Source organism: Xyrauchen texanus, chromosome 6, assembly GCF_025860055.1.
Source record: "Xyrauchen texanus isolate HMW12.3.18 chromosome 6, RBS_HiC_50CHRs, whole genome shotgun sequence".
Lineage (NCBI taxonomy): Eukaryota > Metazoa > Chordata > Actinopteri > Cypriniformes > Catostomidae > Xyrauchen > Xyrauchen texanus.
In genome coordinates this window covers 29,704,951-29,722,352 of record NC_068281.1, presented here as the reverse complement: position 1 = coordinate 29,722,352, position 17,402 = coordinate 29,704,951, and the positions used below count along the sequence as shown (strand labels likewise).

The following is a 17,402-nucleotide window of genomic DNA, read 5'->3' as shown; positions in this document are numbered from 1 at the left end:
CAGTGTTTAATGGAAGAAAGTCATATTGGTAGAACAAGAGAATAGAGCTATCCCTTTAACCCACAATCTAAGCCTAACCCCAAAGAAAACTATTGGTATTTGTGAATTAATATAAGACCATTATTTACATTATTAATTGTTTTGTTCCAAATAAGGACATTTTGTTTGATTTAGCTCACTTTTAGGGACATTTTTGTCCTCAAACTAGCTAGGTAGGTCCGTAGGTAGGTAGATAGGTATACACACACACACACACACGCACACACAGTATTGTGGCTTACCTCAGCCATCTTCGCCAGCTCTGTCCAGTCAGCTTTGTTGTAAGCGCACATAATACTGGCAATGATAATCTAGACAGAAAGAAAAAGAAAGAGACAAAGAAAGGACATATAAAATGGGGGGGTGATGAAAATGACTGATGAAGTGCGATTTCACCTGATGTGCTAGCACAAAATCCAGCAATTTTATGTAATCCATATTTATTTATTTATTTTTAACATCCCATGACTCAGAGGCACACTGGAAAAGCTATTACCCCACCTTAAACTGTGCTGCTTTCTAAATCATTGCATTTGTAGATGCCCAGTGGCATTCACATATAATTAAAACAATAAAAACATCATGCTGACGGCATTATTCAGCTCCTCTGTGGCAGGGCAGGATTTAGCTGTATTACTCTCTCTGTATGCGGAGACACTGTAATCGTGCCATAAATGTGGAGAGATATACGCCACGTGTCTCCCCCTCGCTGAACGGTTTTAAGCAAAACAAATTGGCGTGAGGAGGAACGCTTGTTGGTTTGCGGGCAAAGCATGTGTTGAAGTTTATGAGTCCATCCATCCTGGAGCTCGCTGGAGCCTGGGGGACCTGTAGCACCCCTCACCCCACCGCCTCTCATCCTCCTCTTACCCCTGAGAGCTCTGCTCAAGCACACATCCTGACCGGCCAAGGCACAGCAGTGAGCAAACTGTCAGGGTTTTATTGGTGTCAGAAGGACAACTGGTGTAAGAGGGCTGGGTCTCTAACTCTACATATATCTATAATATAACTAAAAGGCACCTCTTGTGCTATCTTTCATTTAGCAGATACTCAAGCTTGAAATTAAATCATCTTGTGATTCTGCTTGGGGGGGCGGGGCAAAGAAAAAGAGAGCAAGAGACCCTGTGAGTAAGTGAGAGAGAGAGAAACATCAGTTGCTGCTAAATTCCTTTTTAAGCTCACACAGCTTTATGTTTGTTAATGTCTTATTTATTTTGTATTATTTATTATTATTCTAACTACTACTACTTCAACTTCTGCCACCATTAATGGCCCCTTATTGTAATATTATCATTATTATGTTATTATTTATTAAATTTTTTTGCATGTATTGATGCTTTGGCAATATTGTATTTAAACTTAATACTGCCAATATCATACATTTTACATAGAGTTAAGAGTTAAGGGGCAGTGGTGGCTCAGTGGTTCAGGCTCAGGGTTACTGACCAGAAGGTTGGGGGTTCGAGTCCCAGCACCACAAAGATACCACTGTTGGTCCCTTGAGCAAGGCCTTTAAACCAATCTGCTCCAGGGGCGCCGTATCATGGCTGAACCTGTACTCTGACGAATATGATATGATATGTGGAAAACTAAAAAATGTCACCGTGTATATGCAAAAAACTGTGTGTATAATGTGTGACCAAAATAAAGGATTCTAGATAGTGGTAGAGAGAGAGAGAATTGCTGCTAAATGTATTTTGAGCTGCACACAGCTTTATGCTCATTTATGTCTTGTTTATTATTATTATTTATTACTAGCCCCTTATTTTATTTTTAGAATTATCTCTGTTATTGTTGTTGTTATTGTTATTATTATTTTGCTGTCACTGCTTTTGTTGTGTGTTTTGTATTTAAACACAATCATGCAAAAAACATACTGTACGCTGAAATGTATGTTGTGAAAGAGAGTGTGAGAGAGAGTAAGAGAGTGAGAGAAAAAGAGAGAGAGAGTGGGGTGGGGGAAAAGCGAGACAGGCTCTGTCTCTGAGAAGCATCGGAATCACCCTGTTATCACTTTAATAACACTGTGCTGAGGTAACTGAGCCCGTCCACCATCACTGGCAACACTGCCCCTCTAGGGACCCCCATCACTGTGGAAACTGTCAATCATCCACTGATACAAGGAAATAAAAAAAGAGATGGGGGAGGGGTCCGGTTCAATGTAGTATCTCCCTCCATGCACCACATTTATTCTTCTTTAGTTGCAGGCGAGCCGCTAACCTCTAGCGAGTCAGTCGTGCACATGCGGCCCAAGGTGATCGTGTCTGCGGGGCTGAAATGTGTGAGGTGGTGTAATTTTACATCACTGCGGTGGTTTTGTTATTAATTACGATTCTCTTGAGTATTCATCCATACTGCGTGCGCCCATCACCCCTGACCATGAGCCAGTCACATGCCATGATGAGCTAGCCCAAAAACACACTTCAACATTCCCTATAGTGTGTTGAGGAGATGCTGCACAGTGCAGGTCATGACACACTGACGAGGAGCGTTGGGGGAAAAATGGAAATTGTAAATAGTAAATAGAGATAATGGTCATTGTAAATAGCTGTGACCTGCCCAAATTCTATGAGCATTATCAATGAGAGACTTGCTGAACTATTCTGCATTTATATTACATTCTTCTCAATGCATATGTGCCAGAGAGAGAGACAGAGAAAGAGAGAGATAGGGACAGAGGTAGATGCTCTGTTCCAAATCCTAGCAGGCTGCAGAAATGTATAGCATAATATACACACTCCTGATGTGAAGGGTGTTCCAAAGGTAGATATATTAATGATGCTGCCTCCTATGATATTGTTCAATATCTTAAAATTGAAATCATTCATTAAAATAAAAAATATTTTACAACATAATTGTGTGTGCCATGTATTTGTGGGTGATTCTCTCCAAACCTTTCAAGAAAATGTCCTGGTCCTATTTTACTCCAAAATCAAAAGTTTGATTGTTTGTTAGTTAGTGATTTAACACCATGCCCGATTCTGTGGCGGTTTGATTTCATGGCGAAAAACCCCAAAATCATTAGAAAATATGTAAGAAACTATTTTTTCATATAGAAAATAAAGCCTTTTTTTTAAGGCCATTAAAAAATGTTTACACTGTGACAACATCAAGGACTTTAAGCAACAGCTGTGGACCGGGCAGCTACAGCAACTGGAAGTAAACTGATCAACTGCCGTAGCCAAAAAAAGTTACAAATCACTAAGCAACAGAGGATGGTGGAAATGTCATTCACTCAAGTCACACACAATGTCAGTTAAAACATCAAGGGAAAGGTTAATGTAGTGTTTAAAGATAACCTACTTTCAGAAGAGGAGTTGTACGTTATAAATAGGTAAAAAAAACTATTATTATTATTATAATCTATTTTAACCATCCATGGGCAATCCATTTAACATATGAGTTTTGTTGAGGATGTTTAGGCTACTTACCTTACTTATCTCTTGTAAAATATAGCATTTACTTTCCTAATCTTTCATGTCGACAATGGAAAAGTAGCAATCCTACTGTAGTAGATGGTTACAACAGCAGGAAGTAGTGAGTTAAGTTGCGAATGCGCATTAGCCCATAAAATGGAGTAGCCATCCACAGCTGCTGCTTAATTACTTTTTTATTTTCATTATAGAAAATGTGCGAAAAAGATGGTCCTTATGATACTCTCATTACCACTGTATGAAAAGTTTATTATAATAAATTATTTACCTTGTAAAGTATTTTTACATCATAGTATAATTCCCTTAGTACCGTCTATAGGTGTTTGTTGTTAATACATTACAAAATCATTGAAAAATAATTTTTAGAAATAAAAAAAACATTGTAAAACAACATCCCTTTTAATGTAAAAATATGACTGTTAGGGAAATGAGAATTATCAGTGAATAAATGGGAAAAGTAAAACATCCAGATGCGTTAAAGTAATGAAAATCAGGGGGTAAAATGTGCTGATGTGTCCTGAAAATAATGTAATGTGCCCATATGTAGGCTTTATTTTACCTTGACAGGTTTTGTGAAAATCACACAAAGTCAGTTTAGAAACATGCTAAGTGCTAGTTTAGCAACATGCTAATGTCAAAAACTACTGATAATCAACTGCAAATTGTGTCTTCCGTGCAGAATGCTAATTATATGGCACATATAGTAATAGATATAGAGCATTCCAATCAGGCACCTTAGAAGGTAGCTACCTATGTAGGCAGTAAGCAGCAAGGCAGCTCACTAGGTTTTCGTACAGAACTTTAAGGTTGTGTGGTGAAGACTAGTGTGGAAAAAAAAGCAGAGAGCCACACGTCAATGTGAAGGAACGATTGAAGAGGTTAGTGGGTGCCTCAAAATTACATACCAAAATCCAAAATTAATCTCACCCTTGAGTGAAGCAGGCAGACAACAAAACTTGAGGAAGTTATTTTGTGCTCAAACGGGCTGTCTCATTGCAGATGATTAGAGAGAAAAGAGATGGCTGATTGCAATGAAAGGAACATGGCAAAAAGCCATTGTCATCTGCCTGCGGAGCGACGGAGAGGAGGGAGGAGAGAACACTAAAGGCCTTGGAAAATCTTCAATTAGAGTGATTCTATTACACAATTACTCGTGAAGCATTTAACATGCACAGAGCGAGCGCGTCTTGAATTTATGAGAGACAGAAAACGAGAGAAAAAGATGCCACCTATATTTTAGAGAATTATGGCTGTTGATAAAACACTGACAGGCTCCCCGTCCACAAAAAGTATTAAATAAAAGTAATGAATCACATTATGAAAAAACTTCTGCAGGAACGAGAGTGAAAGAGAGAGATAAAGACAAGAGAAGTTGTACGCAGAGCTGCAAGTGAACTCACATTTTTGGGGAAGTTGGCTTTGAGTTCAGCCACGCTCCTGCACCAGTAGGCGGCTGTTTTCTCACTAATGAGCTCGATGTTGAGGAAGGAGCCCTGGCCAGGACCGAAAATGTGACCTGAGGTGGTCCCACGCACAATTCGCGGTGACACATTGGTCACCAAATCCTGCAAGAGAGAGAGAAACATTGTTACTGTTAACTAAATTGCAATTAGTACAAAGAGAAAACAAGCCGCCATTGGTAGGCTGAACATTTATCAAACTTAAAGGAATAAATAATAAAAGAATGAAAAGATTTTTCCTTTGAAACCCTAACATACCTTTATACGATATATTTCACCCATAAATTACAATTCTGCTGTTCTTTTAAATTCTGATTCTGCTCTTTCCCATACAATGAAACTGAATGGGAACTGAGGCTCACAGCTAGCCTTTCAAGGGATTGTTCACCCAAAAATGAATTTACTCACCTTCATGAATTCCCAGATGTGTGATTTTCTTTTTTCAGCAGAACACAAACAAAGATTTTTAGAAGAATATTTAAACTCTATAGGTCCTTTTTTACTCTAAATCTCCACTTTTACATCTGAAAGTCACATGTGGTGCCTGTTTAGTTTCACTTTCACATCTGAAAGTAAAAGTTATAGAGGAGATTTAGAGTAAAAAAAGGACTATAATATTGTTGAGTTTCTGACCCACACCTATATCACTTCTGAAGATATAGATTTAAACACTGGATGATTTGGATTACTTTTATGTTTCCTTTAAGTGATTTTTGGAGCTACAAATGTCTGAGCCCTATTCACTTGTAGGGAGCAGAGATATTTTTTCTAAAAATCTCTGTTTATGTTCTGCTGAAGACAGAAATTCAAACACATCTAGGATTTCATGAGGGCGAGTAACTCCACAAATGCTGTGTATTTCTAGACAACGCGTGCATCTATCAAATATACTGTATTTAAACTTTTTAATCACAATTAGGAGAAATATTATGATAAATGAATTGATAAGACCATGGGCCATTAGTAAGTGCAATTAGAATGAATTTGCATGTGTTAATTAGGAGCCACACAATTTAAAATAATTAAGATAACTGAGTGCACCCTGTTACCTTTTGTGAGAAACTGAGCAAGATAAAAACATCTTCATAATTATTTGTATGAATATATTTGAATATAATTTTTGCATACTGGATACTTATTTTGAAGATATTTATTATTTAATTAAGACTGAAAGCATTTTTTGTGAACTGTAGGATCTTTTCAGTACCTGTCTAATACACTTCTAAACATAATAAACCTGCCAGGATTTTGGTAGACTGTGGTTATCCATCTGCTTTAACATAACATCTGGCTTTAAAGCTGATGACAGGAATTTATCTACAGGGCAGTATACATCACTTAGATTTGATGTAGAGATGGCGAAGGTAGTGAGCGTAGCCGTGGCTGCTGATGAAGGAGATGTATGGATACATTGTCTGGAGGTGTTTGAGAATTGCGAGGTAATTAGACAGTAGAGAATATGAAATCTAACTGAAATAAAACATGATCATGCCATTAAAGTGATTGTTCATGCAACAATGAAAATGTTTCCCACTTTCTTCTTTGGAACTCTGGAGATGTTATGTAGAATGTTAGTCTCACTCAACATTCACCTTTATTTTATATTGTATAGAATTCAACATTCAGTTATATTGTATATAAAAGTGAATGGTAACAGAGGCTAACATTCTGTCTAATCACTCCACAACAGAAAGAAACACACTGGCTGGACTCAAGATGGCACCAAGTATGGCTGCTGCGTTGCGAGGTCTGACACAACACTGCAGTTTATTGTATGTTTTGTTTACAGTTTTTTGGGTTTTTTTTGTCTTGGACGTTGTCTGCCTTATTGTGTACGACAGACAAACGCTTTTGGCCATTGGTTCTGCAATTACACACCGAAAACCTTAAAATTCTTCAAATTCCTCAATGCCGACCCGCTGTTTACAAACACGCCAGCACAGCCCTTTGTCTGGAAAAAGAGCCGTGATAAAAACTCCACCGTGAACACCGCTGCCTCTCTCCCGGATGAGCTTAATACATTTTATGCTCGTTTCGAGGACAATAACACCACCCTCGTGGAGAGAGCACTCATGGCTGACGCTACAGAGGTTGGTTCACTCTCCGTCTCTGTTGCGGATGTAACCCAATCCTTCCGATGGGTGAACATCCGTAAAACCGTGGGTCCAGACGGCATTCCGGGCCAAGTCATCAGAGTGTGCGCGAACCAACTGGCTGGTGATTTTACAGCCATTTTCAACCTGTCCCTCTCCCTGTCTGTAGTCCCCACATGCTTCAAAACGTCCACCATTGTGCCTGTAACAAAGCAATCAAAAATCACTTGTTTAAATGACTGGCGTCCTGTTGCTCTGACCCCCATCATCAGCAAATGCTTTGAGAGGTTAATCAGAGATTACATCTGCTCTGTGCTGCCCACCTGACTGGACCCCATTGCCTACTGCAACAACTGCTCCACTGATGATGCCATTGCATCTACAATACACACTGCTCTCTCCCACCTGGAAAAAAGGAACACATATGTGAGAATGCTGTTTGTAGACTACAGCTCAGCATTCAACACCATAGTGCCCTCCAAGCTTGATGTGAAACTACGGGCTCTGAGCTTAAACAGTTCGATGTACAGCTCCGCAGGGCTGTGTTCTCTGCCCACTCCTGTATTCCCTGTACACACATGACTGTAGCTCCAATGCCATCACTTAGTTTGCTGATGATACGATGGTGGTAGGTCTGATCACTGAAAATGATGAAACAGCCTACAGAGAAGAGGTGCACACTCTGACACGCTGGTGTCAGGAGCAAAACCTCTCCCTCAAAGTCAGTAAAACCAAGGAGCTTGTAGTGGACTTCAGAAAGAAAGACAGAGAACACAACCCCATCACAATTAATGGAGCACCGGTGGTCAGCAGCTTCAAGTTCCTCAGTGTCCACATTACTGAGGAACTCACATGGTCCGTCCACACTGAGGCCGTTGTGAAGAAGGCTCACCAGCGCCTCTTCTTCCTGAGACGGCTGAGGAAGTTTGGAATGAACCAACACATCCTCACACGGTTCTACACCAGCACTGTAGAGAGCATCCTGACTGGTTGCATCACCGCCTGGTAAAGGTGCGTACACACTGCCAGCGACATCGCGCGTGACAGCGACTCCATCCCATTCATTTTCAATGAGAGCACAGCAACTTCCGGTGACACGAGCTGTCGCGACCATTGGCGACTAGATGTGGCCGTGTCCAGCGACGCGACAAAGTTGAGACAAGTTCAACTTTATTCAACTGAAGAGCGACTTACGGAAGCGACAGCCAATAGGAGAGAAGACGGGAGAGCTCACGCAATCTTTCGCTCAGCTCCTGCAGTAACGGAAAGATGGATGAAAGGCTAATTCTTGCTGTTAGAAATTTTCCAGTGCTCTATGATATGTCTCTTCCCACGTACAAGGACATTTTTAAGAAAAATACTGCACGGAAAGGTGTATCTGAGATCGCGGGGATTTTTCTGAGACCCAGCATTTTGCATTTTCGCCGCAGATAAACAGCCGCTATGGCAAACAGCACGCCTTGTTTCTCATTCATCTTTGATATAAAGCATTTTATGTACTGATTCCATTTATATTTAGTCTTTTCCCTCCAAAATGTTTGTTTTTAGCGGCAAGAAAAGAGATTCGCTGTCAACAGCAATGGAATGACATCTGTGAATGTCATTTATAAACGTAACTAGGCAACCATTAGTGGGAACGCCCACTAGCGACTTCACCGCCAGCCACTGGCGACCTGCAGCGACAAAGTCACTGGCAGTGTGAACGCAGCTTAAGGCAATAGCACTGACCACAACTGCAAAGCCCTGCGAACTGGCAGACACATCATCGGAGGTGAGCTTCCCTCCCTCCAGAACATATATCAGGCGGTGTGTGAAAAAAGCTTGGAGGATCATCAGAGACTCCAACCACCCGAGTCATGGGCTGCTCTTACTGCTACCATCAGGCAGGCGGTATCGCAGCATCAGGACTTGCAGCAGCCGACTACATGACAGCTTCTTCCCCCAAGCATTCAGACTTTTGAACACTTGATCTCTCATGATCAATATACATCAGCACTGCACTTTATTAACCTTATTATCTCACACTGGACTGTCATAATTATATTCTTCACAATAAAACTACTGCATATATATATATATAGTTATATACACGCTTTATTATTTTATTGTATGAGTATTCTATATTGTGTGTATTGTTTACTGTACATTTGATATGTAAATTGTGTAAATATGTTGTTTATTGTAATTGGTATATGTCTCGTCACTGTCATGACTGCTATGTTGCTCGGAACTGCACACAAGACTTTCTCTTAATATTGCACTTGTGTACATGGTAGTGTGAAAATAAAGTGATTTGATTTGAAAGAAATTAAGAAAGACAGAAAGAAAGAAATATCTGGAACAACAACCACCATGAACAAAACCACAATGGGACATTATGCTTTTGTGGCATAGTTTCACTGAAAGACTGGGACTAGCTCATTGCATATGTGAAAAAACCCTACACAATTAAGTGTTGTAGGCACAAACGTATGCAGTATATATAAAATAAAATAAAAACAATGCAAAATACAATTTCATGGCTGGTAAGACTGTAATTTACTGACAGTAAATTTTCTCAGTAGGACCCTGTACACACATATCCACATACATTTTCTTGTGAGTACCCTCTTTAAGGTAATATGTATGAAGGGTATCCAGTGGTAAGTAAATAATCTCTGCTTTTCTCAGCCCATTAGCATGCGTTAACCTGTCAAACATTAGCCTTGGTTGATTTCACAGCTACTCCTTTGTGCAGGACAAGGTCAGTGGACATATTTGCTGCAGCGTGTGTGGTTTCCAGCAATCTGAGGGGGTTATCACGCCGGCACAGCCCAGTAATCCCCCTTTTAAGCCAACACCTCTCCCAAAAGGAACTTACATGATAAGAGAGTGATCAACTGTCATGCCATATGCCACACTCGAGCGTCCTAGAAAACTCTCTGATAGGCTGGCCTGGAGGCATATTCATGGTAATTACAGATGCCGTGGCTATGCTGTCCCTTCACCTCGCGGAGGACCTGCCAACCCGACAGCCCTCCTGTCCCGCCCCCTTCCTCATTCTCACTCAGAGAAGATCTCCGGTTAAATATTAGTTTTCCTGCCATTTAAACAGTCCGCAATGGCCCAGCCATTTTTAAAGCTTACACAAGAAAGCATTCTGCCACATTTATCTCTATGACTACAGCCATCATTATGTTGACATAAGGTTAGCTGTGAGGGGGGTGGTAGAGTATCTGTTCCAACCACTATTCTATTCTCTGAGGTAGAGTGTCCTAGAGTTAAACCAAACTTGGTTAGGTACTGTACACATGACTGTGAAAGGAGATTGCTAAACAATTACAGCTCACACAACTGTTAGCGGCAGGTTGTGTAAGCAAAAACTTAGAAGTACACAGCCGCTTACAGCAGATTAGATATACTGTACTGTGAAAGCAAACCTATTCACCTTAGGATATGACGTGGTAAAAAGGGAAATGGCCTTGATGGTAATGATGCCGATATTTAATTTTCCATCCACTAGCCTATATAGCTACATGCTCATGTTTTCACACCATAATACTGACAAATGGGCAAAACGACACTTTATTTTTTGTCATTTGTTTTCCAATTTTTTTGTCATAGTTTTAGTCTTTTGATGAAAATGTCCCTTTAATTCAGTCAATTTCGTCATGTCATATTCATTAATTTTAAACAAATTTACCCTGACTAAAATGGCATAAATTTCTATTCAACGAAAATAACATTATAGTTGACAATACTATGTTAAATGACAAACCTTTAACATACCAAACTTCTATCCAAAATTAAATAATAAAAAAAATATGTATGACATGTATCAAACATTAAAAGATAACAAAACAGGTGAAAATTATCCTTGTTGTGAAAACCTGAGCTCCTGAAATAATGAGTATACTGAAGTATTAGCTACTTTTTAGAAGTTACTTCATGCTTTAGAGGCTTCTTCATACTTTTCATTTTCATGTTTTATATAGTTTATGATATTGCATTATGTGCAGTCAGGGTTGGGAGGGTTACTTTTGAAATGTATTCCACTACAGATTGTAGAATACATGCTGTAAAATGTAATTTATAACGTATTTTGTTAGATTACTCAAGGTCAGTAACATATACTAAATACTTTGGATTAATTCTTCAGCAATGGAATACAGATACTTATATTTTGTATTTTAAATACGTAATCCCATTACATGTATTCCGTTACTCCCCAACTCGCCAACTATGGAAACAGCGCTTTCACAACAACACAAGTTACGCATTCTGACTACGTAACTTAGTTCAAGTTCACCTGTGTATTTGCTTCATTGTCTCTGCTGATGTAAGTTAATATTACATTTTTGTTGTGGTCATAGTGCTTAATATCTGTGGGAAGCATTTGAGTGAAGTAATTTACTGGATTATTTCTAGATTTTCCTTAAAAATATTGCTTGTACATTGTTAATAACGTCTAGGTTACGGATGTAACCTTTGTTCCCTGATGGAGGGAACGAGACGTTGTGTTGAAGAAGCGGCACTAGGCGTCTCTCTTGAGGCGTATCTCTGATCTATGAGAAAAGGCCAATGAGAAATTGGCAGACAGAATTTGCATGTCCCGCCCCCGGACATACGGGTATAAAGGGAGGGAAATGCATCTGTTTCATTCAGGATTTTTCTGAGGAGCTGAAAATGAGGTTCAGCCGCAACAGTGGCTCGGTTCAGCGACGTGGCGATCTTTCCCAGTTCCTATTCTTTCAGGGGAAAAAGAACCTGCAGAGACCACACCTGCCAAGACTGGGGGAGGTAAGCGTGGTGAATGCATCACATGGGTTTTTAGGTCACATGTGGACAGTGGCGCGGTGGTAGATCCTGCCTCATTGGGAGAGAGGATTTGCTACAGACATGGCAACCAGGGGGCAGTGGGAACTGCCCAAGGGAGATGCGGGTCTGCTCGCAAGGGGACCGTACCGTGGAAAAAACATAAAGGGGGATAAATCCATGTAGGAGCCCGTCCTGTGTAGCTCCTATTCCAGTACAGGGTAGATTGAATACCCGCATTGGATTTGGTCAGTGAATTTCTCAGATGAATTCGCGGACAAGAGGGCTCGGGAGGAGTCATCCAGGAAGCCGAGTTAGTGGGATCTCCTGGGATAAGAGCGCACGGTTTTACCTCAGCGGAGGGAAAGGGCGCTAGGTGCAAGAGGTCCACCCGGTCAGTTTTGTCAGCGTGTACCGAGTTGTACCGGCTCGGACCTGAGAAAACATGGGCCGAAACTGACTCAACCCTGAGATTGTAAAATCTCGCAAAGATATTGTGTGTTGCCCAACCCGCTGCTCTGCATATGTCTGCTAGGGAGGTGCCCCTGGCCAGTGCCCATGAGGACGCAACACTTCTCGTTGGGTGTGCTCGGACCCGCAACGGGGGGGGGGGGCACGGCCTGGGTGTGATAGGCCTCTGTGGGAAAGCCTCTGTTTGGAGACAGCATTCCCTTTCTGCTGTCCACCAAAGCAGACAAAGAGCTGCTCAGAACATCTAAAGCTCTACGTGCGGTCCAAGTAGATACGTAAAGCACATACCGCACACATACCCGTCACGGTATTAGGATCACATGAGTGTCTGCCGGACCGAACTCCAGACAGGTGTCGCTGACAGAGAACGCATGCAGGTCCCCGACCCTTTTGATGGAGGCGAGCGTGATCAGGAGGGCCGTCTTCAGGGAGAGGGCCCTGAGTCCGACTGATTCTAGCGGCTCGAAGGGAGGTCTCTGAAGGCACGAGAGGACCACTGAGAGATCCCAGGAGGGGAACAGGCTTGTCCGGGAGGGATTTAACCTTTGGGCATCTTAGGAACCTGATAATTAAGTCGTGCTTACCCAAAGACTTGCTGTCTACTGTGTCGTGGTGAGCCGCGATAGCCGCTATATACACCTTCAAGGTGGAGGGGGACAGCCTCCCTTCCAACCTCTCCTGCAGGAATGAAAGCACTGACCTAACTGTGCACCTCTGTGGGTCTTCAGCCCGGGAAGAACACCAATTTGTGAACAAGTGCCACTTCAGGGCATAACGTTGCCTGGTAGAGAGAGCTCTAGCTTGGTTGATCGTGTCTATGACAGCATGTGGTAGATCAGCTAGATTTTCCACATCCCGTCCAGGGGCCAGACGTGGAGGTTCCAGAGGTCTGGTCACTGGTGCCAAATGACACGTGGAGCTTGAGGTCCGAGAATCAAGTCTGGGTGGGCCAGTAGGGAGCCACTAGGGTGATCTGGTCCTCCCCCTCCCTGACCTTGCACAGGGTCTGTGCAAGCAGGGGGAATGCATACTTGCATAGTCTAGGCGGCCAGCTGTGTGCCAATGCATCTATGCCGAGGAGAGCCTCGGTCAGGGCATACCAGAGCGGGCAATGGGAGGATTCTGGGGAGGCGAACAGGTCTACCTGTGCCTGTCCGTATCATAAGGGTGTCCATATCCGTGTGCAAGGTGGCGGCAAGGGGAACAATTTCATTGGACGTACCGGTGGGTGGGGCTTCACGGCGGGGCGGAGCCAGGGAGGCCACATTGATGGGGTTTTAGCCCTGTGGCGGTGCTGAGTCGAGACACATTGAAGCACTTACCTGACTCCTGATACTCACCGGTGGATCGGTTAAGGATGGGGAGGAGATGTTTCGTCCCCGTGGTCCGTCAAAACCGTCCGGGTTTGAGTATGTCTGTGTCACAGCTTGGTGCGCCGGGGTGGGGAAACTGCCGCCGGGGCGTTGGACCTGCCAGAGAGAGACAAAAGCCGGTGGTTGGGGCGACGGCCGAACACACCGGTTATGTGACCAAGGTACTGAGGAAACTTCTCTTTTGTTGAGTGTTTGGGTACCACAGCTACTGGAGCATGCGGCAAAACAAAATGAAATTGCAACAAAAGATTCTCCTCCCGGCCCTCCACAGGGAGATGGAGTGGTATGCTTACCTGCTCCAAGGCAATGGATCCTCGCGTCCCTGGGTCGCCCATCTCAGTCTTCTTCATAGCGGGCTGCCGTGAGACAGGTGGCATTTGCTTCCTGCGGGGGGCTCGACACCAGGGTGGGGCCACAGGGGTGGGCAGAGGCGGAGCCGGTGCAGCCGCCACAGGGAGACACCCTTGGCAATGAGCAGACAGGGTGCAGGATCTTGAGCCGCACCGGGGCAGGATTTAGCCAAGCGCAGCTCCTGCATCAATCCCAGGATGGAACTACCCTCGTGCAGTTCTTTCCGCTCCTTGGCTTGGTGGACTTGCAGGAGAGCCATGTCGTGCAAGGCGGTGGCAGCGTAACTTCTAGCAGTCAGGGAAGACGTGAGCCTACTGTACTATATTTATTCTGCATAAGGATTTCTTACCTACAGCACAAGACATGCATTACATATATATATATATATATATATATATATATATATATATATATATTGTGCATCTGGATTTCTTACAGAAACAACCATTATACTGTTTTTGATTCATATGCTACCATACCAAACTGCTATGTGTTGGAAAGGAGACAAGAGGTATCTGAACGTCACAGGTGGCACTTCATATATCATAAATTAAAAGGCACATATTCAATCCTTGAGTCTAAAACACATTTCAGATTTCAATAGCAAAACTGAGTGTCATGAAAGCAGTAATAGACATTGAACAACAATAATGTATACGCACAACAAAGAGAAAGATCTCACTCATCAAAAACGTACAACAAAAAGCTGAATGCTGCTTTTCTGAAGCATATCTCCAAGGCCTATAAAACAAACATAGCATTAGCAGGTCAGAGTAGTGCAAAGCTTTTGTAAAAGTAGCTCTTGACTTTACTAAGGACATCCACATTTTTGTGCTCCTACTCATATTAAGCAATAAAATAAATAAATAAAAAAAATCTTTCATGCTTTAAATGTTTTTTTCTTGTTCTTATTCTTCTTCTTCTTCTAACAATTAAACCTGGATTTTGCAGTTCATAGCCTTTTCATAATTTAGAGCTTTTTTATTTCTCTTTGAAAAAGCAAGGCGCCTATTTTCATCTATTAATAAGTCTGTGTTTAAGGGCTGAAGCCACAATTTAACTCCTTTAACTCCACAGAGGTGACTGAATGTAATTCACATCTTATAAAAACATATTTGCAACAAAGTAAGGAATTATAAGTTTTATTTTAAAACTCCCACTCTTTACGAACACTGAATAAAAAGTTACTGCAAAGCCTTCTCCTCTGTCATGAAACTCATACTTCCCACACACCACACCTGCATTTGAAAAACATAAAATTAACTGCTAAATGCTAACAACCCCACGCAGCTTTAACTCATGCACCACACTGTTTTTCACACATATACCTCTGCCATGTAACCCTCCTGGGCGATCTCAGTGTTTGGCAATGGCTTTTTAGAGCAGCTATTACATTCTCGTTATGTGTCCTTTAACGAAGGCCTTGCCATCGGTAACCCCATTCAGTGCTGTATAATGCTGTTCCAGCATCTGATGCATATGTTAGGCTGAAAGAGTCAGAACTAAGGGTTGGCTATACTACAGCATGCCTGGGGCGATTTAAGAGCTACACTTAAGGACACAACAACATAGAGGAGGACAGTGCTTCTTGGTATACATGCACTGAGAATGATAAAAGAACCTTCTGGGTACTTTCTTTCTTTTGTTTTATTTAATAAAAAACAATTCTTTCAGTAAAAATATCATAACATTAGTGTGAAGGATAATCTTTATTCTCTTTTTACTCTCTCTTTTTTATAGGCTTTGTGCCTGTTAAAGGTAGAGACGATTTTAGAGGAAACAGGAAACAAGAAGGTGGTGTATCGAAATCACACAAGCTGGACTGCAACTGGTGTCATCCAACATAGGCACCACCACCTATTGGGTGCCTTTAGAATATGTATGCGACCTTCAAGTGGAGTCAGAAATATTGTATTTATGAAATACAAGCATATGAAGACAAATATGCTGTAATCTGCAAGGTATTTAATCGAGGTTATTACACAGCACTCTGGAATATTGGATTCTGGTCAATGGTGCCACCTCTTATCTGGGTATTATTGCGAGTCAATTTTCCTGCTTCTCGTACCACTGTGCGATCTCTGCAAGTTAAATAATAAAATTATTTAAACTCAAATCAATGTTTCATGTCCATTTATTTATTTGGCAAGTAGTCTTGTAATAATATGCATAATAAGCAGTCAGATGCTAATAATAATTTATAAAATCACCAACAGAACTCCTGACGAAAACCGGATGTGAAATTCTACGATTTCACATAATACATTCACATAATTTGAATGAAAATCAATATGTATTGTTATATTTAATTTCATATTTATTTATTTATTTTGTTAGTAGCTGTGTAATAAGTGGGATAATGTACGGTCTGTCGGTTGTTATCGCAAAATAAACACTGACAGGGTGATCAAGACTCCGATGTAAAGCGTATATGCTTCTGCTTATGCTTCTGCTAAAACCAAAACTTTTTTTAATTGCAGAATTCTTGGTGAAGATCTACACTACCCATGCTCCTGAGGTGGAATATCTACCATCAGAGAATTACAACAAAAGAGCCCAGCAGCAACCTCACACTCCTATGATGTACTGCAAATGACATAATCGAGGCAGTCTCCCTACACTCTCAAACTGCTTATATATTTGTATTAGGGCTGTTGATTTAATGCGTTAATTCAGTGCGATTAATGTTTTTAATTAATGCAATTAATCTCAATGCCCCCAGACCGTAATAAGGAAGATTCCTGAGAAATGCAAGCTTGTAGTACCACCTGTTTACTCCAGAGGGCAGTAAGTGAAATTTCAGCTGTATGAGCAACACACAGTTTATGTAGTGAAGAAAACACTTCAGTAGGGAGAACAACACAAACATGCGTTACGTACTTGCGTTCAAAACACTTGAAGGAGCGTAAATGCGAACAAAGGGATCTCAAGATGTGTTTAAAGATTGAGTATTAAACTGTATTTAACTTGACACAGTGACTTACACATTGTCAGCATATCTGACGCTTGTTGAAAATACAACCAAGACGGCTTAAAAAGCTGATGGGCACCGTTGCACTCTATTGCCGTGTTGTGGGCCTGTCAACATGAAAGATTGTGGAAAGCAAGTTTGCAGTTAATTATTTTGGGAAATTATTTCATTTGCAGTGCTGTATTTCCATAATATTAATTTATTAAATTAAAATACAGATCTTTTATAGAAATATTATAAAGCAAATGACTTAACTTTGTGGTTTGTGTTATGCAAATGAATTAATAATATGTTAGATACCATGCATTAATAAATCATATAGGTTGTTTAGAAGTGATGCAGGTGCATTTGCTTTTTATCCACCAGAACAATAGAAAAAAAAATGCTTCTGGTGTCATTCAAAGTGTATTCGTTTT

General features: G+C 41.3%; 1 protein-coding gene across 1 annotated transcript in view; it reads right to left on the bottom strand.

The window, feature by feature from the left end:
- LOC127644674 (dihydropyrimidine dehydrogenase [NADP(+)]-like) overlaps window positions 1-17,402 on the bottom strand; it is a 210,900-nt gene that overhangs the window by 79,316 nt on the left and 114,182 nt on the right. Inside the window, exons 14-15 of the mRNA XM_052127984.1 lie at window positions 4,874-5,038; window positions 282-350 (exon numbers count right to left, since the gene is read on the bottom strand). Coding sequence (XP_051983944.1) covers window positions 282-350; window positions 4,874-5,038 — 234 coding nt within the window. The remainder of the gene's footprint in view (window positions 1-281; window positions 351-4,873; window positions 5,039-17,402) is intronic.